This window comes from Canis lupus, chromosome 11 (assembly GCF_048164855.1).
Source record: "Canis lupus baileyi chromosome 11, mCanLup2.hap1, whole genome shotgun sequence".
Taxonomy (NCBI): Eukaryota; Metazoa; Chordata; class Mammalia; order Carnivora; family Canidae; genus Canis; species Canis lupus.
This window is the reverse complement of record NC_132848.1, coordinates 63,817,320-63,844,335: the sequence shown is the minus strand read 5'-3', so window position 1 is coordinate 63,844,335 and position 27,016 is coordinate 63,817,320. Positions and strand designations below refer to the sequence as shown.

The following is a 27,016-nucleotide window of genomic DNA, read 5'->3' as shown; positions in this document are numbered from 1 at the left end:
GGAAGGGGACTTTTGAGTCCTACTTAGCCATATCTTAATAATGAGGAGCCTGGAAATGTTACCTTCTAAGTCTCCTATTCGAAAAAATGGGAATAATAATAACAGCACCTACTACATAGGGGCTGTTGTGAGGATTCGAGGTAGTGTGTGTTCAGTTCTTATCAAGTATCATGCCTATTAGGAACTCAGTAAATGTTGTCTTATTATTTCAGATGCTTTCTTGAAAATTTAAAGCGATACCACGAAGGTTTAACAACAACTGGTACTTGCAAGAATGTTACAGGCACACAACATAAATTATTAGAATACAGAAGAGTCCAACAGAACAAAATTTTGTTTATGCTAACAAAATTGTGCATAAATGATAGAGCAAAAGAGTCAGGCATGCCTGTATCAAAGGAAAAAGAGTCAATGAAGCAAAAAGATGCAGAAGAGAAGAGGGAATTCTAAGGAAAGGGAACAGTGCGTCCAAAGATGTGGCAGCACAGAAGAGGGAGAGTTTAAATGACCAATGAAGCCACAGTGCGAGTGGAGTACACTTCTCCCTTAGAACCCAAAGCCAGAGTACATATCTACAAATCTGTACAGAGTACATTAGGGATCTGGATTTCATTCCATGAGTGACTAAGAGTCAATGAATGGTTTCACGTAGGGGAATCATACAATTAGACTGACATTTTAGAATAAGAATTCTAGTGGCAGTGGACAGATGGAAAAGAAAGGAGGAAGTATGATGATGGGTTTAGAGGCTGTTACATACAGTCCTGTGGGCAATGATGAGGGCATGTCCGACATATAGTGTGATAACAGGAATGAAGGATTATTTAAATAAAATTGGCAGTTCCTGGTGACAGACTGAACATTAGGGTTAGGAGCAAGTAAAGAATCACTGAGGCTCCACAGTTCCTACTTTGGGTTACTGAGTCAAGTTACTGCTACCTTTAATTTTATTCTGTTTGGTTCAGACTCCTTCTGTTTGATTTTACTACCTATTTGTTTATACAAAAGACAGAGAGTCAGGGAAAACTGACTTTCACCTTATGACGTTCACAATACTTAATTCAATTTTACCGAAATATGTAAGGCGCACGAGTGTTTCGATATAACATATTTATATCCTTGTATATTTTGAATAACTCAAATTCACATTTCAGTGTGAATTCGAATATTTCACATCCTTATATATCGTTGCAGGCGTATTTAAAAGAAATTTTCTTCTCAATAGTTCGAAACACTCAACAGCATTTTTAAAGTAATAAATAATTTATGTGGTTGAACTAAAGGTCAAATAAATCCCTGCCCATTACTTATTTAAAGTCTTCGTGGGAAGTTGATAGAGAATTACATCATTAAGGGTAAGTGGCTAACTTTGGGGGGAAGAGTGAATAAAAGTACAGACTCATAGTGATTTTTCAAATATTTCATTGGCTACACAATCCCTCCTTAAACTACAAAGTGTTTGTGAAAAAGGTCTATAGATAAGAGAACAGAAAAGCAGTTGCTGAAAGATAAAACAATTTTTAAAGATGTAAAGTTATAAAAATGACAAATATTAGTTACTATATAGCACCTAGTACTTAAAAACCTTTGAAATCTATTCTTCCTATTGTACAGCTCTTTACTGGTAAAAAGTCTCATTATCAACCAAGTGATATTTTCTTGTAATGTTTCACATTCCCCCAAATGGAAATACTCTCCCCCTCCTCTAAATTATCATAGTATTTTGTTTATGTCAATTATTCCAAATCACTATAATTTAGGGAAGACTCACTGTTTCATTTCTTCTTTAAAAAAGCTATTTGTTTTCTTTTCAAACTACTTTGAAGGCAGGAATTAGGATTTATCAGTGCCTTGCAGTAAATATCTGTAAATGTCTTGGGGGTAAATAACTGAAAATCTAAAAATCTTTTTGTTTATGTAAGTTATACAAGCATTAAAGTATTGTATTAATGATCAATCCTGATTTTCCTTACTAGGGCCCACTACTATAGAAAAAAAAGTGCTTTACACTTTTCCAATCTTCATCCCTACTTATAGTCTAATTTATCTGTATTTATGATTTAAAAATACTTCCCAGCTATAAATCATTTATATCCTGCATCAGTACAATGTACCAGTTACTTCCTCTCTCAGCACTGTGTTTTAAAGTGCCAATCTTCCCGAAGATAAGAGTGCTGAACACTTGTCTTGTACAGAGTGGAGGAACGTAAAATGTAAATCAGGGAAGTGTAGAGAAAGTATGTACTCTTAACTAAGATTATCTCAAATCTCTACAGTTTTGAAAAGTACTGAAATTTCTTCAAAGTGGTTCTAAGCAAGTTGATTACGGTGCTTTTTTCTTTAACCAATACCATGCAAAGCTGGGATTGACCCATATATTTTTAACAATATTGTAAAATGCTAATACAGATCATAATAACATTTCAAATACAGCCAAAATGTTTGCAAGATATATTTGTTTTTATTTGCACTTAAATAAAAAAAAAAAAAGCTATTTGAGTTTTTAAGATTAAAAAATTACACTGAAATAAAATTTTAAAATGGAGCCTCAATTGTCAGAAATAAACACATTAATTAAGACCTTATGGCTAGTGCTGGGAACCAGTATTAATTGTTCAGTAAAAAGTTAATTACAGTAATTATAACATTGCTTTAAAGTACTTTTACATCCTCTCAACTTTAATCTTCAAAAAAACAGAACAGGAATTACTATACCTTTTTATAGATGATAAAGTTCAAAATTATGAAGTTATAAGAAAAAGAAATTATGAATGACATTAGCAAATATGATAGCTGGGATCCCAATGGATCAAATTTTTTTTTTTTAAAAAAGCATAAAAACGGCTGGAGGTAAAGTCACAAGAACTGATTACAGCAAATAACCGAAAATAAATACAACTTAGTTTAAGAAGATAATGAGTATTTAGATCCAATGAAATTTCTGGAACAGAGTTCATAGTGAGAGTATATACCAGAATCACTCTGGAAGCTTTTTCAAAAAACATACATGCCCTGATCCCACCTGTGATCTGCTGAATAGATACAGAAATATTTAAAGCCCCGACATATTTCTGAAAAAGCCTTCCAAGCAATTCTAACACACTCCTGACTAAGAACCATCGCCCTAAAACACAAAGAAGCAGAAACAATGCACATATCCAGAGAAACCAATCCAAAAATTCATTACAAGTATGGCCTGGGTGACAAACCAGCCAGAGAAAATCTGATTTTTTTTTTTTTTTTAATTCTGATGACTTTAACTCTTCTTTCTCTCCCACTCTAAAAAGCTTAGCCAAATACAAGCAAGGGAAAAAGGCAGGAAGATAGGAATAGCCTTCAATCACACTGGTCTATTTTAAAGGTAAATTGTTTGCAAAATTACTATTTTAATTATCATTAGTAACATTTCTTACAATACGGCAAGCAAATGATAATACACTAAAGTGTCAACCACAGTTGAGAATAACTCACTGCAGAATCCATCTCTCTCTCAGAAGTACCGGAGAATACACTGAGAGCAAAAGGAGCAAACAGAGCTAACAATATACACTTTTCTAAGTATCACCTTCACTCACTTTGGGGAAAAAATAAGATCTATTTGTCGTTCCTCAAACCTAGGAACCCAACTGAATCATGGTGATAAGCTTCTTTACCTTAAACACACTTTTTCCATTTCTTCCTAATTATTAAATTTATAGTTACCTTTTCTCACATAGAATAGCATTTAATTAAAAGGGGCGATGAAAATTTAAGCCTATTACCACATGATAGAAAAAAGACTAACACAGAAGGTGCAAAAGAAGTCAAATGAAGGAAAAGTTATATCAAATAGGCAGAAGGACATATAGCCTATCTACTAAGAAATTTTTTATTTACCTTCTTTTCAGAATGTTTACTATCATTTAAGTGGACAAAGAAGAAAAGATACAGTCTCCAAACATCACTGTCAAATTCTTTTCCACTAGTTAAAAAATACAGAAAACCATTTCAAATTGTTTAAAAGTAAATGGACATTCACATATATTCTTGAAAGACTGTTTTTTTTTTTTTTGGTCTAGCATCTGTTCTAGTCTATTATAAGTTTTTAAGGTTTCACAGAATTCTAGAATGTCTAGATACCCAAACAATAACGAGTGCCAACTATCTCTAGTAGCTCCTGTTTCCTAGGGGTCTGAGGCTCCAAACAGCTCCACTACATAAGAAAACTAACATTAACGGGCATGAATTGTCTCTGTTGTTCCTCAAAACAAGATGCTGTGGTAGCTATTCCCATTTTTAAATCACAGAGTGGCAGAACTAGAATAAAACCAGGTTTGTTATGGGCTAAAGTCCACATTTATTCCAATATCTGAGGCTGACTCTCAAGTCTTAAGAATTCAAGTTAGGGAATTTTCAGATGAATATTTGATATACACAGCGTAAGGTAAATAAAAGATGTAAGAGTCTGACAACAGAAGATTCTGCTAGGGATCCCTGGGTGGCGCAGCGGTTTGGCGCCTGCCTTTGGCCCAGGGCGCGATCCTGGAGACCCCGGATCGAATCCCACGTCGGGCTCCCAGTGCATGGAGCCTGCTTCTCCCTCTGCCTGAGTCTCTGCCTCTCTCTCTCTCTCTCTCTCTCTGTGACTATCATAAATAAATAAAAAATTAAAAAAAAAAAGAATTAAAATTAAAAAAAAAAAAGAAAAAACAGAAGATTCTGCTAGACATTCCGTTGTGGTGGGGGGAGAAGGAATCTTGAAAAAAATTTCAACTTCCAGGATGAAAAAGTAGAGAAATAATTTTAAAATCTGTCCCAGATTACTCAGGTATTTAACCAACTTAAAAATAAATGACAGTATCAACTCATCTGTTCTGATTAAGACTGCTAGATTACAGGATGCCTATTTAAAAATGAATTAAAGAAATTTTTTTAGAGTAAGTATGTCCCCCATGCAAGTATTTGGGTCACGTGCCTACAGACCCAATCATATGCAGAGAACACGGAGGAGACAAGGCCGGAACACAAGGAAATTCTTCTGAGCCTCTAATAGTGTATTTGGGAAAGACACTACACACACCCCAGATGATCCCAATAATGATTCATCACGATTCCTCCCTAGCCATTTCACTCACTCATTCCCTTCACCCCATCATATATCACTTTAATTCTTTTATACAGGTAGCTGTTGTCTCCTACATTTTCAAGTGCGGCATTTCAGAAAAAGCCCTCATGTTTATAGTGTGTCGTCTCTACTTGAAAACAGTCATTTGCTTTAGTTGTCAATTCCTGCTTCCAATTCTATCGTTAAAGATTAAGCTCCATCACACCTACACTGATTTTTTTCCTCTTACTCAAGAGAAATACTTAAGTTCTCTTGAAATTCACACCACAGAGTTGGAAGTAGTGTGGTTTACAAAAACAATTTCTTCATGTACTTCCTATTATATGACAAAGCAGATCTATACTAAAGAAAATTGTGAATAAATATCAACTATCTAAATTTTAAAACATATTTTACCAAAGACAGTACTACTGATTAGTAAACAGAACTATGTGTGCCTAAGAACACTTTGCACTTTGTACTGGCACAAGGACGAGCTTTAATTCAGACATAAAATAGCTAATTTTACTTACATTAAACAATACAGAATTATAAATATAATAGAGTAATGACTGCCTACCCATTCCCTACATGAGACAGGGAACATTTTTGTTAACAATACCTGTTCTAATTAATTGTGTCAAAAGACAGAAATCAAAGTGTTAAAAAAAAAAAAAAAGGCAGTAAAGAGAGCTTAATAGACCCCGGTCTGTGAAACCCTAAATAATTAATTTGATAATTTACCTAAACAAAATTTAGAATCATACTTACATACATATGATATATACACACATATATATTAAATTTCCAGTTACTCATGATACTTAAATAATTTTGCTAATGAGCCTCTGATCTGTTAACTTTTACATTCTACAGATAACATATTCAGCTACACATACCTATTTACATATGACATCCGGTAAGAAAAGAAGAAATGGTCTTAAGTGCCTGGTAATCAATAAAAATATTTTTTGAGGTTTTAATACTACCTTACTACAAGTAATCTAAGCTAGGCAACGATAACTAATTAAGCAAAGTTTTTTTCCTATTACTCTTTCGGTTTAACTACTGTTTCAAAACAGGAAAAGAATTTATAATTTACTGATGAGTCTTTTTCTCTAAGGCCTTTACAAGTGATTAAAAACAATACACCCAGACTCCTTTTTTAAAATTTCTTTGGCAGTTTTCATACAACTGAATTACAATTTAAATAACTTGTCATATTAAATACTCCCATTCTAATGCAACTCCAGAAAAGGAAAGAAAAAAAAAAAGATAATGATCCTACGACTTTTCATTCCTTTAAATTCTTTCCCCTTCAATTTAGGAAATCAGTCCTCACAATAGCACAAAATACAGTGCCATTCAACAAATTTAAATTGTATCACATCGCTGAATGATGGGGGCGGGGGCGGGGGCGGGGGCGGGGGCGGGTGGGGGGGGTCTTACCTTACCCTCTATGTAAATGGTTCTTTTAAAAGAATCACAGGTATTACACTCGTGCCACATATTAACGAAGTTTGGTTAACTTGCCAGCAGTCAGACTTTTCTTTTCTTTTTTTTTTTACTTATAATGCTCACCGTTCTCTCTGACTCTCATACAAAAAAAATCTCTGTCAACCAATAAATCAGCCAAATATCTCAGATCATCTTTGCCCTCTTCACCCTCTTCATCTCAACGTGCTTTTAAATGATAAATTGACAAAATTATCTGAAAGTTTGGGGTCACTGAAGTGGGTAAAGAGAAAGTTGAAATATTTTAAACTTGTATTCTCACATAAAAACCACAGACAAACCGAAATCAAATGTCATGTGAACCACCCCAATTTCCTTTTCGGCCTGCAGCAGCAGCTAATGGCATTGTTCTGCTCAATCTTCTTTTAAAAAAAAAAAAAAAAAAAAAAAGCTTTCTACTTCCTCTTCTCCAGACACCAGCCTCCGAGGGTCACCAAGCCAGGGTCTTGGGAGGGCGCGGAGGAAGCATAAACAAGCCCCCCCCCTTCAGCCTCCTGGCCCAGCGCTGAGCTCTATTGTAAGGCCTCCCTGCCTCGAAACCGCCCCATGAACCTTGCCAGAATCCTCTCCAAGGCCACCTCGAGCAGAGCCCGCTGGATTTACTTCCCTCTAGGTTACAGGCAGATCTAAACCCCGGCTGCATATCATATAATAATAATAATAATAACAATAACAGGAGGCTCCCTCCTCTGCCCTCCAACTTTTTTTTTTCTGGGTAAACTCGTCGTCCACTCCCCCTGCCCCCAAAGCAAGAGATCTACGCATCTATCTATAAACGGAAAATAAATTGTTACCTGAGTGATGCAAAGTTTTCATTGCTAACTCCTATTTGAAAGCCCGGACACTCCCCTGCCTTCCAACGAAGAAATTAAAAAAAAAAAAAAAAAAGATAACGTCTCCGTAAACCAGAAAGTACCCGCTTTAAAGTGGAAATCATCCACTCGGTTGAAACAACCTTTAGGACCAGGTAGGGCACCCCCGGGGGGGGGCTCCTAACCGAGCCACTCGGTGCCACTCGGTGCCACTGTCAGCACATCAGCGATCACCGGCTGGCACTTGATGAAATTGAAAAGAAAGAAAAGAAAGAAGAAGAAAAAAGAAAAGAAAAGAAAAGGAAAAAGAAAAGAAAAGAAGAAATAGAAGAAAAGGCAGAGCACTCCCTCCTGAGGTCTTCACTCCTGTTCTAAGACCTAAAGCCTGAGCAATTCAAATAAAAACCCATTTTGCAATACGTGACCTCTCGGTCCTCCCGGCGTGAGGTTCCCGGTAACTGCTCTGACCCTAAACCATCAGGGCGCCGGGACGCATCCTAACGGCCTCGGGTCACCGCCCGGGACTCGCATCTCGCACGCAAGCCGGGCCGCCCTCCCGAGGCCGACGACGCGCGGGCCGAGGCGACCCAAGGGCAGGGGCGCCCGCGCGCCCCGAGACCGCCGCGCCCCCCGCCGCCCCGAAAGCTCGGACCCGCGCCGCGGACACTCACCCGAGGCCATGGCTCCGCTCGCCGCGCCGCCCGCTCCAAGCGTCCAGACCCGAGGCCGCACGAGCAGCCCGCGTCGGTCCGGCGGCCGAGGGACTCTGCCGGCGGGCCCCCCGGTGCCCCTGACCACCCCCGGGGCCTCCTCCTCCTTCCCGCCCTCCTCGGGGCTTTGCGGCTCACACCCTCCCACCCCCTGAGCGCTCGCGTCCGGGATCGCCGGCTGCGCCCGTCCGGCGTGCGGGAGCCAGGCGCAGGGGGCGGAGCGCCGCGACAGCCGAGCGCCCGCCGCGGCCCGGAGGCTGAGGCCGCCCGGCGGGAGGGGAATTTCCCGCGACTGACGTAGGCCCCCCCGGCCCCCCCGCCCGCCCGCCGCGCGCACGCCCCGCCCCCTCCGCGCGCCCCGCCCCGCCCCCTGCGGCCCGGGGGGCTCCGCGACTGGGTCGGGGCCGCGGGGGGAGGCGGGAGCTTCGGGAGCGCGGGGGACGCCGGGAGCCGGGCGGTGACGGTCCCGAGCGTGCGAAAGCCGCCGGCTGCGGAGAAATCCCCCTCCTCCAGGTGGTTCGGAGGCGCGTGGCTTAAAGTTCAGGAGCGGGTGGGAGGGTGCGCTGACGTGCCGGGGGGCCGGCCGCTGGGAGCGGGGGGGCGGGCCGGGCGGCGGGGGGGGCGGCTCTCCCGGGGCGGCGGCGCGGGGGGGCGCGGGGAGGGAGGAGAGCGGGCGCGAGGCGGGGGGGGGGGGGGGGGCGGCGGGCCGGGGTTTTCAATGGGTGGTTCCCCCTCTTCCCAATTTCGTACATGCAAATCTCCGCCCCCGCGCCGCGCGGACGTCCCGGTGAGCCCTGGCGGGGAAGTGCGGAAGCCGCGGCGTCGCCTCTGTTCTTCTGTGATGCGCAGATTTGCATTTGGGGACCCCCGCCGCCGGATCGCCCCCCGCCCCCATTCTGCCTCCGCCGGCGGAGGTTCTGTCTGCTTCACCTGCGGCAGCTCTTGAGGCTCTGGAAGAGCCGCCCTGCGAGTTGGGTGCCTCGTACGCGCTGTGCTTGGTGAAGGAGACGCCGTCCGGGATCTGACGGATAGACTCCCACGGGGAAGGGGGTGGGGAGGGGATAGACTCCCACGGGGAAGGGGGTGGGGAGGGGATAGACTCCCACGGGGAAGGGGGTGGGGAGGGGATAGACTCCCACGGGGAAGGGGGGAGGGGGATAGACTCCCACGGGGAAGGGGGTGGGGAGGGGATAGACTCCCACGGGGAAGGGGGTGGGGAGGGGATAGACTCCCACGGGGAAGGGGATAGACTCCCACGGGGAAGGGGGTGGGGAGGGGATAGACTCCCACGGGGAAGGGGGGAGGGGGATAGACTCCCACGGGGAAGGGGGTGGGGAGGGGATAGACTCCCACGGGGAAGGGGGGAGGGGGATAGACTCCCACGGGGAAGGGGGTGGGGAGGGGATAGACTCCCACGGGGAAGGGGGGAGGGGGATAGACTCCCACGGGGAAGGGGGTGGGGAGGGGATAGACTCCCACGGGGAAGGGGGGAGGGGGATAGACTCCCACGGGGAAAGGGGAGGGGGAGGGCGATAGATTCCCACGGGGAAGGGGGAGGGGGATAGATTCCCACGGGGAAGGGGGTGGGGACGGGGATAGACTCCCACGGGGAAAGGGGTCGGCAGGGGGACGAAAGTCGAGTGTGCTGAGTTATCCGTGATAACTTCGTTACACCTCCTGTGTGTCCAGCTACCTCATGTTTAGACGTGTTATTCCGATTTTGTAGATGATGTAATAGGGGTTCAGAGAAGTTAAGTAATCCGTCAGAGGAAAAAAAAAAAAAAAAGGTAATATTTCAGAGAAGTGAAATTCTAGCAAAAAAAAAAAAAAGAAAAGAAAAGCACAGTTTAAATCCATGTTCTCTCCACTCTGCCTTGCTGCCCAGAACAACTGTGGAGAGGGAATGCGGATCGCCAGCCGGCTGTACAAATGCAGAAACTGGAGGACCCAGTTCGGGGAAATTATAAAAAAACAAACAAAAACCTCCTAATATAAAAACCCTCCACGAAACGTGGAAAACACTGAGACCGTGTTATCGAATGAGCATGGAAACATGCCAGTGATGCACTGACGAGATTATAAAAAACCAAAACGAAACAAGTCTCATTTGTTTAGGGAGCCAGGCAGATAAAATCCACGACGGCACCTGCTGTCTTTATCCAAAAGAAAAAATAATACGAAGTTACATCTGGAAGCCAAAAGCTGAGGTTTAAATTCCTATGAAGACTGGGTGGTGTGGTGCCCTCCTCCTTGATACTTGCATTTCAAAGAAGGGAACTTCAAGACCCTCTATGAAAGACCATGGTTGTGGGTGGGGGGGTGCGGATTCAAAATTGTTAAGAGACTTATTTAGCTTCCCCTCCCCTAAGATTTTATTTATTTGAGAGTGAGGGAGCGAGAGCGCGAGCAGGGGCAAAGGGAGAGGGAGGGGCAAGCTCCCCTCTGAGCAGGACCCTGAAATCAGGAAGGAAGGCAAGTCACTCAACCAATCGAGCCACCCAGGCACCCCTTATGTAGCTTTTTAAAAGGTGTGCACACATCCCAAAGAAAGAAGTCGTTTACAATTTCGATTTTTCTAAGAAAGAAAAGAAGATGAAGTTTCTTGTCTTTTTCGGTGCCAGGGAAAATTTTTGATTTACCTTTTTAATTTAATGTTTTAGACCCATTCAACCCCCAATATCAAAGCTGTAAGGGAGAACCGAGCAGAGATACTTAAGAATCCACGAGGAAGGGAAGCCTGGGTGGCTCAGTGGTTGAGCATCTGCCTTTGGCTCAGGGCTTGGGCCCTTGGTCCCGGGATTGAGTCCTGCGTCGGGCTCCCTGCACTGAGCCTGCTTCTCCCTCTGCCTGTGTCTCTGCCTCTCTCTCTGTGTCTCTCATGAATAAATAAATAGAATCTTAAAAAAAAAAAAACACGAGGAAGGTGAACGACAAATAGGAACAGAAAATATTTCGTGTGCATTTGTTTATATTTCACCTCCAGAAACTGATTGGTCTTAGGTAGCTCTTGAACTTAATAGGGGATAACGTTTGTTCAGAGTGCTGGAGCAAACCATCCATCCTAGCTGCAGACTGCAGACCTGTTCTAAAACCACTCCAATCTATAAAATCACAAGTTGCATCTAAAGAGATTTAGTGAAACTACAGAATTTTGAACCAATTAAGTTTTATCTTCTGTTTGTCAAAGACTCGGACTTATTTAAATCTCACTCATAGAACAGCATATTTGTATTTACTTCCAGGGCTATTTTTGCCACATAACTAAGCTATTGGCATTATTATTTCACCTTATTTTATTTATAAAATAGAGAAGGAGAGAGTGGCCAAGAGAGCATGAACACGGGGAGGGGCAGAGGGAGAGGGAGAAGCAGCCTCCCCACTGAGCTGGGAGCCCAATGCTGGGCTCCATCCCAGGACCGGGGGATCATGACCTGAGCCAAAGGCAGATGCTTAACCCACTGAACCACTCAGGTGCCCCTATCTCACCTCTTTAAGGTTTTTTTTTTTTTTTAAACCCTTTCACTATTTATTTTTAAGATTTTATTTATTTATTGAGGGAGAGTATACATACATGAGTGCCAGCGAGGCCAGGGGCAGGGCAAGCAGAGGGGAAGTAGAGAGAGAACCCCAAGCAGACTCCACGCTCGATCCCATGACCCGGAGATCACGACCTTAGCCAAAACTACGAGTCAGAAGCCCAACCAGCTGAGCCACCCAGGCGCCCCTTTATTTTATTTTCTTTTTTAAAGATTTATTTATTTATGTATGTATTTATTTTAGAAAGAGAGGAAGCACAAGCCAGGGGCGAGGGAGAGAGAGTAAGAGAAGCAGACTCTCTGCTGAGCTCTGAACCTGACTTGGAGCTCAGTCTCACCAACCTGGGACCATGACTTGAGCCAAAACCAAGAGTCAGATGCGTAACCAACTGAGCCACTCAAGCAACTCCCTCACTGTTGTGTTTTGTTTGTCTTTTTAAGATTTTATTTATTCATGAGAGACCCAGAGAGAGAGAGAGAGAGAGGCAGAGGGAGGGAGAAGCAGGCTCCATGCAGGGAGCCCGACGTGGGACTTGATCCTGGGTCTCCAGGATCACGCCCTGGGCTGTAGGTGACACTAAACCGCTGAGCCACCTGGGCTGTCCCTCTCACTGTTTTTTAAAGTAAGCTGAACCTCCTTTTGAAAGATTTGAGTCCACATCTGAAAAATGTGAAAATATTTTAGTTGTACGGGATACGTTTAATTTTTAAAAAAAGAAAGGTTAGATGAGGTGATGGATGGACTAAAACCCACAAAGGTAAGTAGTGATTTTTGACCAGGGGGGACTTAAAGAGTTTATCGCTGTAGAGATGATAAGCCGCTAGTTGTTGAGGTTTATAGAAAAGAATAGCACATGTTTTTCCTTAAGGGCCCCAGTTGTTGTTAGTGTTTAGTTTGACAAATAGCTACTCTGTGCCAGATGCTCCTCTATTGGGAGCCCCATATTCCTTGTACCATTCCTGTCTAACCAACAGGTTAGGAAGTTGGGAGCTATCTGACTTTCAGCTTCTCCCACTTAACCCATAACATCCAGTCACCAAGTCCTGCAGATTTTACCAATAAAAAAATATGAATCCATTTCTTCTTCATTGCCATTGTCCATTTTGATATCTTCATCATATCTCACCTAAACTCCTGGAATGGTCTCCTATTTTGCCCACTTACACTTTCGTTCCTTTTGAAAGCCGTTCAAACCTATTCAAATCCATTGTTGCTTGAGTCTTCTGTGAATGCACATCAGACCTCTTTCTTCAGCCTAACCTTCAGTATTCCATGCCTTGCACTTTAACACCACATTGAACTTCTTTCTCCGTAGCTTCTCGTGCTCCGTAAGCCACGCTGTTTTCTTACCCATCTGCCTTTACTCTTACTTTCCCTTCTAGGCAGAACATGGAGTGAAACATGAACATGGATTGAAAGACTTAATATTGTTTAAGTGACAGTTTTCCCCAAATTAATCTATTGGCTCAATGAAACCCAGTTGAAACCCCAGCATACTGTTGTTGGAATGGACAAGGTGGTTCTCAAATTTATATAAAATTTCCAAGGTCCTGGACTAGCCAAGCCAATAGTGAAGAATAAAACTGAAGAGTGTACATTACCAGATGTCAAAATTTATTATAAAACTACGGAAATTGGGGATCCCTGGGTGGCTCAGCAGTTCAGCACCTGCCTTTGGCCCAGGGTGTGATCCTGGAGTCCCGGGATCAAGTGCCGTGTCGGGCTCCGGGCATGGAGCCTGCTTCTGCTTCTCCCTCTGCCTGTCTCTGTCTCTCTCTCTCTCTTTCTCTCTCTCTTTCTCTGTCTATCATGAATAAATAAATAAAATCTCTAAAAAAAAACTACAGAAATTAAGACAGTATGATACTGGTACAAGTTTAGACAAATAGAATAATGGTCTGGATTAGAAAATCTAGAAACTAGAGCCATACATGTACAGTCTGTTGTTTATAACAGTCTTCACTGTGGTATGTGGGGGGAAAGGAGGCCTTTTCATTTACTCGTGCTGGGACAAATCTGTCATCTGGAAAATAATAAAAGCTGATGCCAACCTTACACCATACCCAAAATATTACTTAAAATGGATCATAGACCTAAATGTGAACAGCAAAATAATAAAACTTTGAGAAGAAAACATAGAATACCTTCATGACCTTAAGGTAAGGACTTTGAACATCATACAATAAGCAATAACTGGCAAAAAGATAGATAAATTGGACTTAATTAAAATTAACTAACAGACACCACTAAGAATAAAAAGGCAGGCCATGTACTGGGAGAAGATACTTGGCAACAATACATGTGGTAAAGAATTCTGTGGCATCTGTGAAGTTACTTTGCTCAGAGCTCCCTTCTAGAGAGGCTCTACCTCAGCTTGCAAGTGAAGGCCACGTTTCCTTGGAAGCACCTATCCAATTATGAACACAGTTGTGGGACAAAGGCTCGCTATTTCTAGCCAGTACAGGACTTCTCTATGGGGAGTCATGTCAGAACTCCTTATTGGGCTGGCTGAGAATTTCTTAGACATGCATGCCAGTCTGATTCTATTCCTACCCAGTTCTCTTTCCATTTCCCTTTTCACAGGTGTCAGAACTGTATCTGAAGACTCTTCCTGCCTATTCCTTCTCTCTCTCCCCATTATATTTCATAGGTATTACCCTGAATATATCCCTTGCATTGATCATTTCATATTGGTATCTGCCTCCCCCAGGACCCAGCTGATCTACTCATTCACTCTAAAAATCAGTAAGAAAAAGATAACTTTTTAAGTAAGGAAAAAACTCCGAAAGGCACTTTACAAAAGAGGATCACCAAATGACTAATAAGCGTATAAAACGGTGCTCAGTCAAAAGGGAAATGTGTACAAAAATCATAATAAAATATTGCTACACCTTCATCAGAATGGCTAAAATTAAAAGGACGATACCAAGTGTTTGTGAGAATGTGAAACAAATGGAATTCCCTTAAATTTTTTGTGGGAATATAAATTGGTACAATAACTTCGGAAAATTGGTAGTACCTACTAATCCTAAAATAATAAGTATCGTATGTTCCAAGAGTACCACTCTTAGATATATACCTAACAGAAATAAGTACTTTATTTATCAAAACGTGGGTGAGAATATTGAAGGCATCTTTATTCTACACGGCAATATGAAAACAAATGTTCATCAACAACAGAATACATAAACTGTTATATTCATACCATGGATTTCTCTCCAGTTATAAAAAGGAATGTATTATTGCCACAGAACAACACGGATGAATCTTATAAATGAAAATCTACACACAAAAGAGTACATACCATATGACTCCATTCATAAGTGTGCCTTGGAGATACTATGGATTTGGTTCCAGACAACCACAATAAAGCAAATACTGCAATAAAGTGAGTCAAATTTTTCAGTTTCCCAGTGCACATCAAAGTTATGTTTGTGTTATTCTGTAGTTTATTAAATATGCAATACCATTATATCTTTAAAAAAAACAATGTAAGGTGGGTGGGGGTTGGGGTGACTGGGTGACAGGCACTGAGGGGGGCACTTGACAGGATGAGCACTGGGTGTTAGGCTATATGTTGGCAAATTGAACTCCAATAATTTTTTTTTTTTTAAACCCAGTGTATATACCTTACTTTAAAAATGCTTTGTTGCTAAGAATACTACCATGAGAACTTTCAGTAAGTTGAAATCTTTTTGCTGGTGGAGGATCGTACTTTGATGTTACGAGCTGCTGATTAATCAGAGGGGTGGTTGTTGAAGGTTGGGGTGGCTCTGGTAATTTCTAAAAATAAGACAATAATGAAGTTTGCCACATTGATGGGCTCTTCCTTTCATGAATGATTTCTCTGTAACGTGCAGTGGTGTTTGAGAGCATTTTACCCACAGTAGAACTTTGAAAATTGGGAGTCCGTCTTCTCAAACCCTGACACCGATTTATCAACTAAGTTTATTTTATATTCTTAATCTTTTGTTGTTCTTCAGCAGTCTTCATGGCATCTTCATCAGGAGTAGAATCCATCTCGAGAAACTACTTTCTTTGCTCATCCTTAAAAAGCAACTCCTCATCCGTTAGAGTTCTACCATGAGACTGCAGCATTTAGTTACATCTTCAGGCTTCACATCCAGTTCTGCTATTTTCACCACATCTGCAGTTCCTTCCTACGTTGATGTCTTGAACCTCTCAAACTCTTCCATGAGGATTGGAATAAACTTCTTCCAAACTCATGTTAATGTTGATATTTTGAGCTCTCCCCATGTATCATGAATATTCTTAATGGCATCTAGAGATTCATCCTTTCTAGAAGCTTTTCAATTTACTTTGCCCATATCCATCAAGGGAATCACTATCTGTGGCAGCAGTTGCCTTACAAAATGTATTTTTTAAATCTTTTTATTTAAAAAAATGTAAATTGAAGTATAATTGACACACAATGTCATAGTAGTTTCAGGTGTACGACATAGTGATTCAACAATTATATATGTTACAAAATGCTCGCTGTAAGTATAATTACCATCTGCCACCATACCAAGTTATCACAGTATTTCTAACTGTATTCCCTATGCTGTACTTTTCATCCTCATGGCTTATTTATTTTATAACTGGAAGTTTGTAACTCTTAATCCCCATTCCCTATTTGGCCCATCCCCACAGTCCCCTCCCCTCGGGCAACCATAAGTTTGGTCTCTGTATTTACAATATGTCTCTGCTTTTGTTTGTTCATTTGCCTTGCTTTTTAGACACGTATAAGTGAAATCATGGGGTTTGTCTTTTTCTGACTTATTTTGCTTAGCATAATACTCTTTCTATGCATCCATGTTGCAAATGGCAAGATTTCATTTTTTTTTTTTAATGACTCAGTAATACACCATTGTCTATACTACATCTTGTGTCCATTCCTCTACTGTTGGGCACTTAAGTTGCTTCCATATCTTGGCTATTGTACATAGTGCTGCAGGAAATATAGAGATGCATGTATCTTTTCAAATTAGTGTTTTGTTATCTTCAGATAAATACCCAGAAGAGGAATTACTAGATCATATGATATTTCTAAATTTTTTGAGAAACTTTCATACTGTTTTCCATAGTGGATGTACCAGTTTACATTTCCACTAATAGTGCCTGAGCATTCCTTTCCCTCTGCATCCTTGCCAACACTTATTTCTTGGTTAGTTGTTTTTTGGGGTTTTTTTGGGGGGGGGAGGGGGGACTAGCTATTCTGACATGTGTGAGGTAATATTGTGGTTTTGATTTGCATTTCCCTGATGATTAGTGATGTTGAGCATCTTTTCATGTGTCTACTGGCCGTCTGCATGTCTGCTTTGGAAAAATACCTGTTCAGATCCTGCGCTCATTATTTAATCAGATTTTTTTTTTTTTTTTGGTTGTATGAGTTCCTTTTATGTTTTGGCTATTAACCCCTTATCAGATATATCATTTGCAAATATTTTCTTCCATTCTATAGATTGCCTTTTCATTTTGTTGATGGTTTCCTTTGCTGTGCAAAGGCATTTTAGTTTGATGTGGCCCCAATTGTTTATTTTTGCTTGTTTCTTTTACCTGAGGAGACATCCTGAAAAATATTGCTGAGGCCAGTGTCCCAAGAGACGTTTTCTTTTAGAAGATTTATGATTCATTTTAAGTCTTACCTTTAGGTCTTTAATCCACTTTGAGTTTGTATGGTATAAGAATGTGGTTCAGTTTCATTTTTTTTCAAGTAGCTGTCCAGTTTTATCAAACCATTTATTGAAGAGACTGTCTTTCCTTCATTGTATATTCTTGCCTTCATTGTCATAGATTAATTGACCCTATAATTGCACCTGACCCTATAAATTCATTGTATATTTTTCCCTCCTTTGTCATAGATCAATTGACCCTATAAATATAGAGGGGTTTTTTTTTCACCCCTAGGATCTCCTTTGACCCTATAAATAAAGAGGGTTTTTTTTTCACCCCTAGGATCTCCTTTGAGATCAGAAAACAGTTCCATTGATCTGTTTTTGTGCCAGTACCATCTATCTTGCTTACTATGGCTTTGTAATGTAGTTTGAAATCTGGGATTGTGATATTTCCAGCTTTATTCTTATTTCTCAATATTGCTTTGGCTATTTCGGGTCTTCTGCAGATCCATACAAGTTTTAGAATTATTTATTCTAATTCTGTGAAAAATACTACTGGTATTTTGATAGGGATTATATTGAATCTATAGATTGCTTTGAGTAGTTACAGACATTTAAACAATATTACTTCTTCTGATTAATGAACATGGTCTATGTTTCTATTTATGTCATCTTTAATTTCTTTAACAATGTCTTATTTTCAGAATACAGATCTTTCACCTCCTCGGTTAAATGTATTCCTAGGTATTTTATTTCTTTTGATGCAGTAGTAAATGGGATTAATTTCTTTTTCTCCTAGTTATTAGTATATACAAACACAATAAATTTCTGTATGTTAATTTGGCATCTGCAACTTTACATTTATAAGATATACTTACGATTTTACCAAAGTGCAATGATTTTTTAATCTCCTTAAATAAATAACTGAAAAAAAGGATTCAAGAAATAACAGAAATGGGAAATTTAACCATTAGATTTTTTTTTGCTTCATACCAACCCTGTATTTGGTCTAGAAAACAAGTGTTGAGTGAAATATTACAAAAACACTAACCAAATCATGAAGTGTGTTTCTTAAATAATAAGACTTTAAAGTCAAAATGACTCCTTGATCTGTTGGCTGTAGAATGGATGTCGTATTAGCGGACATGAAAACTACATGAATGTCATTGTGCACTCCATCAGCATGCTTGAGTAACCAGGTGCATTGTCGATGAACAGTAATATTTTTGGAAGAAACCTTTTTCCTGAGGAGTAAGTCTTCATAGTGGGCCAAATAGTCAATAAATTGTATTTGAAACAGATATGCTGTCATTTGGGCCTTGTTCCTTTTATAGAGCACAGAGTATATTTAGCATAATTCTTAAAGGCCCTAGGATTTTTTGGAGTGGTAAATGAGGGTTGGCTTCAACCTAAAGTCACCAGCTGCATTAACCCCTAAGAGAGTCAGCCTGTCCTTTGAAGCCAGACATTGACTTCTTTCTGGCTTTTCAACTCTTACCTCCTTCCAGTAAAAGGTTGTTTTGTCTACTTTGACAATCCATTCTTTAGTGTTGCAACTGTCATTAATGATCTTATATAGATCTTCTGGAAAACTTGCTGCAGCTTCTACATCAGCACTTGCTGCTTCACTTTGCATTTTTATATTGTGGAGATTGGTTCTTTCCTTCAACTTCATGAACTAACCTTTACTAGCTTCAAACTTTTCTTCTGTAACTTCCTCACCTCTCTCATCCTTCAAAGAATTGAAAAGACTTCCCTAATCTCTTGCTCTGAATTAGGTTTGGCTTAAGGGAATGTTGTGGTTGATTTGATCTTCCATCCAGACCACTAAAACTTGGCTTTTGACATGCTTTCTTCATAAGCTTAATGATTTCTACCTTTTGATTTGAAGTGAGAGGCATGCAAGCAGTGTGCCTGGCTGGCTCAGTTGATAGAGTGTGAGACTCTTGATCTTGAGGTCATGAATTCAAGCCCCACACTGGTCATAAAGCTTACTTTCAAAAATCACAGATTACCATAACGTGATAATAATAAAAAGTTTGAAATATTGTGAGAATTACCAAAATGTGACACACAGACATGAAGTGAGCAAATACTGTTAGAAAAATAGTGCCAATAGACTTGTTGATGCCGGGTTGCCACAAACCTTTGATTTGAAAAACAAAAAACAAAAAACAATATCTGAAAAGTACAATAAAGTGAAGAAAAACAAGGTATGTCTGTGTATCAAGTTCAAAAAAGATAAAACTAATTTTTGTGATGGAGGGCAGAATGTTGGGTATCTTTGGAATGTACAGGGGCCAGTTTTGAATTTTCACTCGGGGAACTACTGAAGTTGCTAACCAAGGACAAAGAAGGAACGCCCTTCTTCCCTATCTGGCTGAGGGAATCTATAAACCCCTCCTATACATTGAATCTTAAAAGGATTAGTAGGAAGTGACCCAAGGGAGCCTTCCGAGTTGCTAGAAATGTTTTATATCTTGATATGAGTGAAGGGTGCTAAAAACTCTTTCCTTGACCAAACTCTTGTCAGGCTTTTCTGAGTCCTCTTTTTGACAAATCCTCAGTCTTGGCCTATAACAACTTCAATCTCTTAGCACAAATTATTTTTCCCACCCTTTTTTTTTTAATTTTTTTTATTTATTTATGATAGTCACAGAGAGAGAGAGAGAGAGAGAGGCAGAGACACAGGCAGAGGGAGAAGCAGGCTCCATGCACCGGGAGCCCGATGTGGGACTCGATTCCGGGTCTCCAGGATCGCGCCCTGGGCCAAAGGCAGGTGCCAAAACACTGCGCCACCCAGGGATCCCTTTTCCCACCCTTATACTAAGAGGCTTGATCAAACTCTAGGAGAATTTCTAACCACTCAAGTCCAGGATGATGACTTCTTCAGCCTTCCTTAGGTTGCTGCTTGGGAAAGCACAACACTGTGGAAAGAATTCACTGTTTGTTCCAGCCAACACTTGAAGACAGAATGCCTGGGGGCACCTGGGTGGCTCAGTCGGTTGAGCATCTGCCTTTGGCCCAGGTCGTGATCTCGGAGTCCTGGGATAGAGCCCTATGTCAGGCTCCCTGCTCAGCAGAGAGTAGGTTTCTCCTTCTCCTGTGCTCCCAACCCATTCGTGCTCTCTCTCTCTTTCAAATAAATAAATAATAAATAAAAGTCTTTAAAGACAGGATACCTGTCTCCTAGTCTTTATGGGAGGGTAGGAGCCTAACTTCAATAAATACTGGATAACAAACGCAGGTGTTTGCCCCTTTCCATTTTTTATAAATTTCCACATCCCTGACTGCTCATTTCCCCCTTCTCCATTGAAAATGCCCAGTCGCCTCTTTATAAATCAAAGTTGAGTTCAGTTTACACTGGGCTTTCTTCGTTTTTCAATACCACTCTAGAATCTGGTTTTGTATAGCTTTTCAAAAAATATATTTACTTATTTTAGAGAGCACCCACCCATACATTCATGCCCACACAAAGGGAGGGAGAGGAACAAGCTGACTCCATGCAGAGTGCGGAGCCCAAGTCAGAGCTCCACCCCAACCCTGAGATTATGACCTGAGCTGAAACCAGGAGTCTGATGCTCCATCAACGGAACCACCCAGGATCCCCTGGCTTTGTATATGTATACATGGGTTACATATATTAAAAACTGAGCTACACTGGTGTGTATAAACACTTGCACACTTTATGTATGTTATACGTCAGGTTTTAAGAGTATCTGAATAGATTTGTGATTATTGACCCACAAGGGCCATACAACCTGCATAGCCTTTCCTTGAGACCCTGCTCACCATCTATCTCCCTTCTCTCCACCTCCTAACACTTCTTCACCGGTTTCATTCCTACTAATCCTTTTAAGATTCAATATACAGGAGGGGTTTATAGATTCCCTCAGCCAGATAGGGAAGAAGGGCGTTCCTTCTTTGTCTTTGATTAGCAACTTCAGTAGTTCCCCGAGCGAAAATTCAAAACTGGCCCCTGTACACAGAGGGCAAGGAGAGATGGAAGAAAGGCAGACCACTCCAGCTTGGTAAGTTGCAGGTTTAAGAAGCAAGAGAACTTATATACAAGGTTTGTCTTGGGCAGCTGCAAGACAGGTAGATCCCCATGCCACTTGCCAGATTCTTAAAAGTTTATACTGAGACCTTAATGGGGTTCAGTCACATACAGAGTCCAGATGATCTCAACAGCTCATTACTCTTTTAAGGCTGAATCCTTGAAATGGCTCCTACTGTGGAAATGGTGAGTAGAACTTATATTCCAAGACAGGGAAGAGGGAAGGAGTCTGATTGCCCAGCTTGAAGGTCAACTGGTGGTCATATCCTTTCAGCCTTTTGTCACATCTGTGCAACATAAAAACCACCATATTATCTATCATACCTGCTTATAATGAAGTACAGTTATCTGGTCATGTGCCTGGTTCCCTTACTAAAATACAAAGTCCTTGAAAGCAGGGACTCTCCTGGTGGCTGGCATATATAGCAGATGTTCAATGTTTGCTGAATGAAGTATCCTGATTAGAGCTCAATACCTTTGTTCCTTGAGCCTGAGCCTGGCTGGGTTATTAAGCATCCCATCATGTCTGTCTTTATGTGTTGTATATCATCCACCTTGCATTTAGATAGCTCTTCTGAGTCTTTTGGGAACCACAGTAGTTGATTTTATTATGAAACTTTGCTATAGGGACACCTGGGTTGCTCAGTCAGTTGAGCATCTGCCTGCAGCTCAGGTCATAATCCCTACAAAGGGATCTCTGTCTGTTTCTCTCTCAAATAAATAAAATCTTAAAAAAAAAAAAAACTTTGCTATAAACACATCTTTTCAGTTTGATAACAGACATCTTTTTTCTTATAAAGCAATTTCATTTTTTTATCTCTCACTCTTCTTATTCTTCTGGGATCATAGACTTAGAACACATCCATTTACTACTCAGATTTATTTTTTTCTTGAGAGATGTAACTTCTTGATTGCTGCATCATTAAAAAAATCAAAAACTTCCTGATTTTATGTGTTGACATGTTCTTTAGTATCAAGGACAATGATTCTTCACCTTATCAGATTGGTGTCCACTATTTTATAAGTTAAATCTGTAACATCCCCTTTACTATCCTGAAGTGAAATACATAGATATAATCTACCTCACATGTGTATCTTCAAACAAATAAAAACAATGCTCTAACAGCAATATCGAGGAGAAATAAAAAGCCATTTATATATAAAAAAGATACTTCAATATGTATATGTTTGATGTAAATGATGGGAAATATGTATATATAACTCTGCCCCTAGTTCCTGGCACAGAGCTCCTAAATCTCTTGGAATTTCCTGGGTAATAGTAATGTCTTTTGTTCTAATGAGGCAACTCCTTGTGGGCTCCTGGTTGGCTCCTGGATGGTCACCAAACAGAACTAGCTGCAATTAGAAGCTTGGAATATTCAGCCCCACCCTCCAAAGAAGGAAAAGGGACTGGAAATGGAGTTGATAATTGATCATGCCTATGTAATGAGGCCTCCATAAAATCCCAATATCATGGAGTTCAGAGAGCTTCCAGGCTGGGAAACACATGGAGGTTCTGGGACAATAGCTTGCCTGGAGAGGGCATGGAAGTTCTATCCCTGTGTATCTATTCATCTGGGTATTCATCTGTATCCTTTATCACATCCTTTATTATATAATCAACTGGTAAATGTAACTAAATGTTTCCTTGGTTCTGTGAGCTGTTCTAGCAGACAATTGAATCCAAGGAGGAGGTCATGGGAACTTCTGATATGTAGCCAAGTCAGACAGAGGTTATGGGTAACTGGGGGACCTACTACTTATCACCTGAAGTCAGAACAGTCTTATGGGACTGAGCCCTTAAATCTGTGGAATCTGATGCTCTCTCAGTGTCAGAATTGAGTTACATTGTGAGACACGTAGCTGACGTAACACAGAATTATTTGGCTTGTGAAAAAAATCCCACATCTCATATCAGAAGTTGTGGGTTTAATAGCAGTATCAAAGTAAAGAAAGAAAACTGAGTTTTTTTCTTTTCAAAGATTTTATTTCTTTATTTGAGAGAGTGAGCAAGAAGAGGAACAAAGGGAGAGGGACAAGCAGACTCCATGCTGAGTGTGGAGTCCAATGCAAGGCTCCATCCAACAACGCTGAGATCATGACCTGAACTGAAATCAAGAGCTAGTTGTTCAGGATCTCTGGGCGGCGCAGCGGTTTGGCGCCTGCCTTTGGCCCAGGGCGTGATCCTGGAGACCTGGGATCAAATCCCACACTGGGCTTCTGGTGCATGGAGCCTGCTTCTCCCTCTGCCTGTGTCTTTGCCTCTCTCTCTGTGTGACTATCGTAAATAAATAAAGATTTAAAAAAACAAATTCCAGGTGTTTACTCTGTGACAGGTAGTTTTCTAGATTCTTTATTTAAAAAAAAAAAAAAAAAAAAAAGAGCCAGTTGTTGGAATGCCTGAGTGGCTAGTGGTTGAGCATATGCCTTTGGCTCAGGGCATACTCCTGGTCTAGGGATCAAGTCCCATATCGGGCTCCCTGCGAGGAGCCTGCTTCTCCTGCTTCTCTTCTTCTCTGCCTATGTCTCTGCCTCTCTCTGTGTCTCATGGATAAATAAATAAAACCTTTAAAAAAGAGAGAGAGAGCTAATTGTTTAACCAACTGAGCCACCTAGGCACCCTGAAAATTGAGTTTTTCTTTACACTCCTTGGTTTGACTACATTTAAAGACTTAATGAGGTTTTCAAATGTTTCTGCCTATACATAGCAAATGCAAGCACCACACATGCAGCCTGATGCTGATGTTTTATATTGATGAGCTGTCAAAATTGTGATTTTACAACTTTCAAAAAGGTTTTCAATTAAACAATCTTTGGATTAACATAGTAATTGCATTCCTAGGAGAATTCACTGTATCTGAAAACCATGTGAGAAATATATTGTGCTTATATGTAAAATGAAATTGTGTTCCAGACTTATATTATAATAGATTTTTCACCTACATGCATGTGAATATCTGTGAGACATTGGGAAATCATAAGGATGGGGGCCAAATCTTGGCTGTGCCAGACTTCCCTAGAAGGGCACGTAGCCTCTAACCACCTCCACAGTAAATGGTCACAGTGCCCCTAAATCATTTTGACAACCAACAATTTGGTTATAGATTTCCAAAATATCCCAAGTGGTTTGAAATAGTGGTTCTTAAATTTTGATGGTCATAAGAATCACTTGAGGAATTATTTGGAATGCAAATTCCTTAGCCCCATCTTAGAAATTCTGATTCAGTAGGTAGGGGAAGGGCTCTGGAGTCCATGTTTTTTTATTGACTACCTTAAGAATTCTGTCCCTCAAAACTCACTCTGACAAGCTTTGCTCTTCACTAGAGCCATGATACTCAACTACAGTGGTCTAATGAAGAAGCCAACATATGGCAAGGGACCAATTTACCCCATATGAACCTTTATATTTAGTATTTTTAAAAATATTTTATTTATTTATTTGAGAGAGAGAGAGCCAGAGAGCACAAGCAGGAAGAACAGCAGAGGGAGAGGGAGAAGCAGGCTCCCCCTGAGCAGGGAGCCCAATGTAGGACTGGATCCCAGGACCCTGAGAGAATGACCTGAGCTGAAGGCAGACACCCAACTGACTGAGCCACCCAGGTGCCCCAAGAACCTTATATTTAGAGCTGTTCATTTGGTACATTTATGTTTTAAGGCCATACAAATTGTGATCATATTGTTGGCAGTATACTTTATTGCTATCACTTTATGACACCAACAAAAGTAAAAATGCCATTAATAGTTGAAAATTGTAATAATTCTGCTGAGTATATTCTTGCTACTATAATAACTATTTAACACAGAAGTAAATCTTAAAACTCAAGTGATAATAGAAGGCCAGAAAAGCAATGGATAGTGTTAGGTGAGGTTAGGGAAAGTATTTAGAGGAGACAGAGGAGCCCCAGGTTAATGGTAGCCTACCAAGAAGTTCAAACAGACAACAGGGCCAAAATAAAATGGCATCCTACACTTCCAAGTGAACATCACAACTGAGAGAGGCTTGATTTAACGATTAATATGGAAACACAATACCCCACCTGGATGACATCTGTTTTCCAGTTAAAAACCAAGCACAGCTCCAGAATTTGATCAGAGGCTTTTCTTGTGAGCAGACATGTAGTTCATCAACATAGGCCTATGGCCTATGGCAGGTACAAGTTGTTTGAGAGGAAGTAGGAAGACTGCTTTATGGGAAAGGAGTCAGGCAAAGTGAGTGAGAGAATCTTGAATAATATTTTATGGAGGCTATGAAAAAAGTCTGTTGACTTATCCCTGGAACATAACTAAGGGGCCTGGCTTAACAAACAACACAGACCCAGATTTAAATCTTAGCTTGGCCAAGTTGTAAAGGTGGGATATTGGACAAGTCACTTAACCTCTCTGTGCCTGTTTGCTCATCTATAAAATGAAGATAATAACAATACAGTGCCTGTCTCACAGACTTGTCCTGAGGATGAAATGGCATCATCACTATAAAGTATCTGACGCAGGGAAAGTGTTTTTAAAATGTTAGCAGGGTTTTTTCCTCTTTTATAAAAATTTTCAACATGCAGCAGGGTTGAAAGAATTTTGCAAGGACCATCTCATCACTCACGCACTAGATTCTACCGTTAATATTTCACTACACTTGCTGTCTAGCAATTTTTCTATCCCTCTTTCCACCACTTATCTATCTTATTTTTTTAATGAAATCAATTGCCAACACCAGTAGACTTCTCCCTAAATACTTCAGCATATAGAAGCAATTATTTTTACCCTCCTCTCATAACCAGAATGAGCCTGTTTATCAGATTCAATGTCTCCGTCAAATAATTCTGATGAACATTGCCAAATTGCTTCTCTTTGATACCCCTTTTGTCTGTGTTACTTTCTCTCTGTTGCACAGTTTATGTAGATATTTTACATCAATTTAGGCAACAAGGTTATTTTACAAGAAATAAAGCCTTATCAAGATTCCACTCAGGGCATCTGGCTGGTTCAGTTGGTGGAGCACATGACTCTTGATCTCAGAGTTGTGAGTTTGAGCCCCAGACTGGATGTAGAGATTACTTAAAAATAAATTTTTTTTTTTTTTTTTTTTTTTTTTTTTTTTTTTTTTTAAGACTACACTCTAGTCCCAGTTAGAGTACTCTCAAGTCAGGGCAGATAGTTGCAGTAGTTGGACTCAGCCATTAGGAGTGGTTTTACCTGTGCTGTTGGCAACTCCCCCCTTCCCATCTCTACTCCTCCCCTGTTTACTTAGCACTCAGTGAACATTATTTAAGATCTCTGAAATCCACTTCCATGAATTTAAGAAGTGTAAAAGACTAAAGTCAGGGGGAAAATACCTCATAAAGGTCAAGGATTAGGATGTACAAATCAGTTTTGAAGAGCCCTAGAATCATTTCCACTTTTTTCTGCTAATGGAACATTCTTTTATATGACTGCAGTACTCAGCAGGAGATAATACTTAAATAGGGTAGATGTTATTTGGATAAGTGGAGAGAAGAGAAGGAGAGAAAGGGAGAAAAACTGAGTGTTGGAGAGACCGGGACAATGGAAGCAAGAGGATGTGTGCCATACAGTGCTGGCTGACTTCTCTTCTTTTTCTGTATTAACTGTAGCTTGGTACGTGATTGCTCAACTGTGCTGTATCTCCCAACTTCCCTTGAGTAGAGGTGCTATGTGCTTGCCCATTCCTAGTC

At 40.7% G+C, this 27,016-nt stretch overlaps 1 protein-coding gene and 1 long non-coding RNA gene across 8 annotated transcripts in view; one reads left to right on the top strand and one right to left on the bottom strand.

Annotated features, from left to right (window-relative positions):
* Positions 1–8,324, bottom strand: part of REL (REL proto-oncogene, NF-kB subunit) — a 43,673-nt gene extending 35,349 nt beyond the window's left edge. For 5 of the 7 annotated variants that reach the window (XM_072768479.1, XM_072768480.1, XM_072768478.1 and 2 more), the window contains exon 1: positions 8,082–8,324. In XM_072768479.1, the coding sequence (XP_072624580.1) occupies positions 8,082–8,091 (10 nt within the window). In that variant the 5' untranslated portion in view covers positions 8,092–8,324. Of the gene's footprint in view, positions 1–3,876; positions 4,031–7,835; positions 7,966–8,081 lie in introns of those variants that run through there. The other 2 variants (XM_072768477.1, XM_072768476.1) reach the window with 2 other exon arrangements.
* Positions 8,325–9,718: 1,394 nt separating this feature from the next.
* Positions 9,719–15,883, top strand: LOC140600303 (uncharacterized). Its single transcript, XR_012003566.1, has 2 exons — positions 9,719–15,045; positions 15,641–15,883. It is a non-coding gene; the product is annotated as an uncharacterized lncRNA (long non-coding RNA).
* Positions 15,884–27,016: the final 11,133 nt, after the last annotated feature.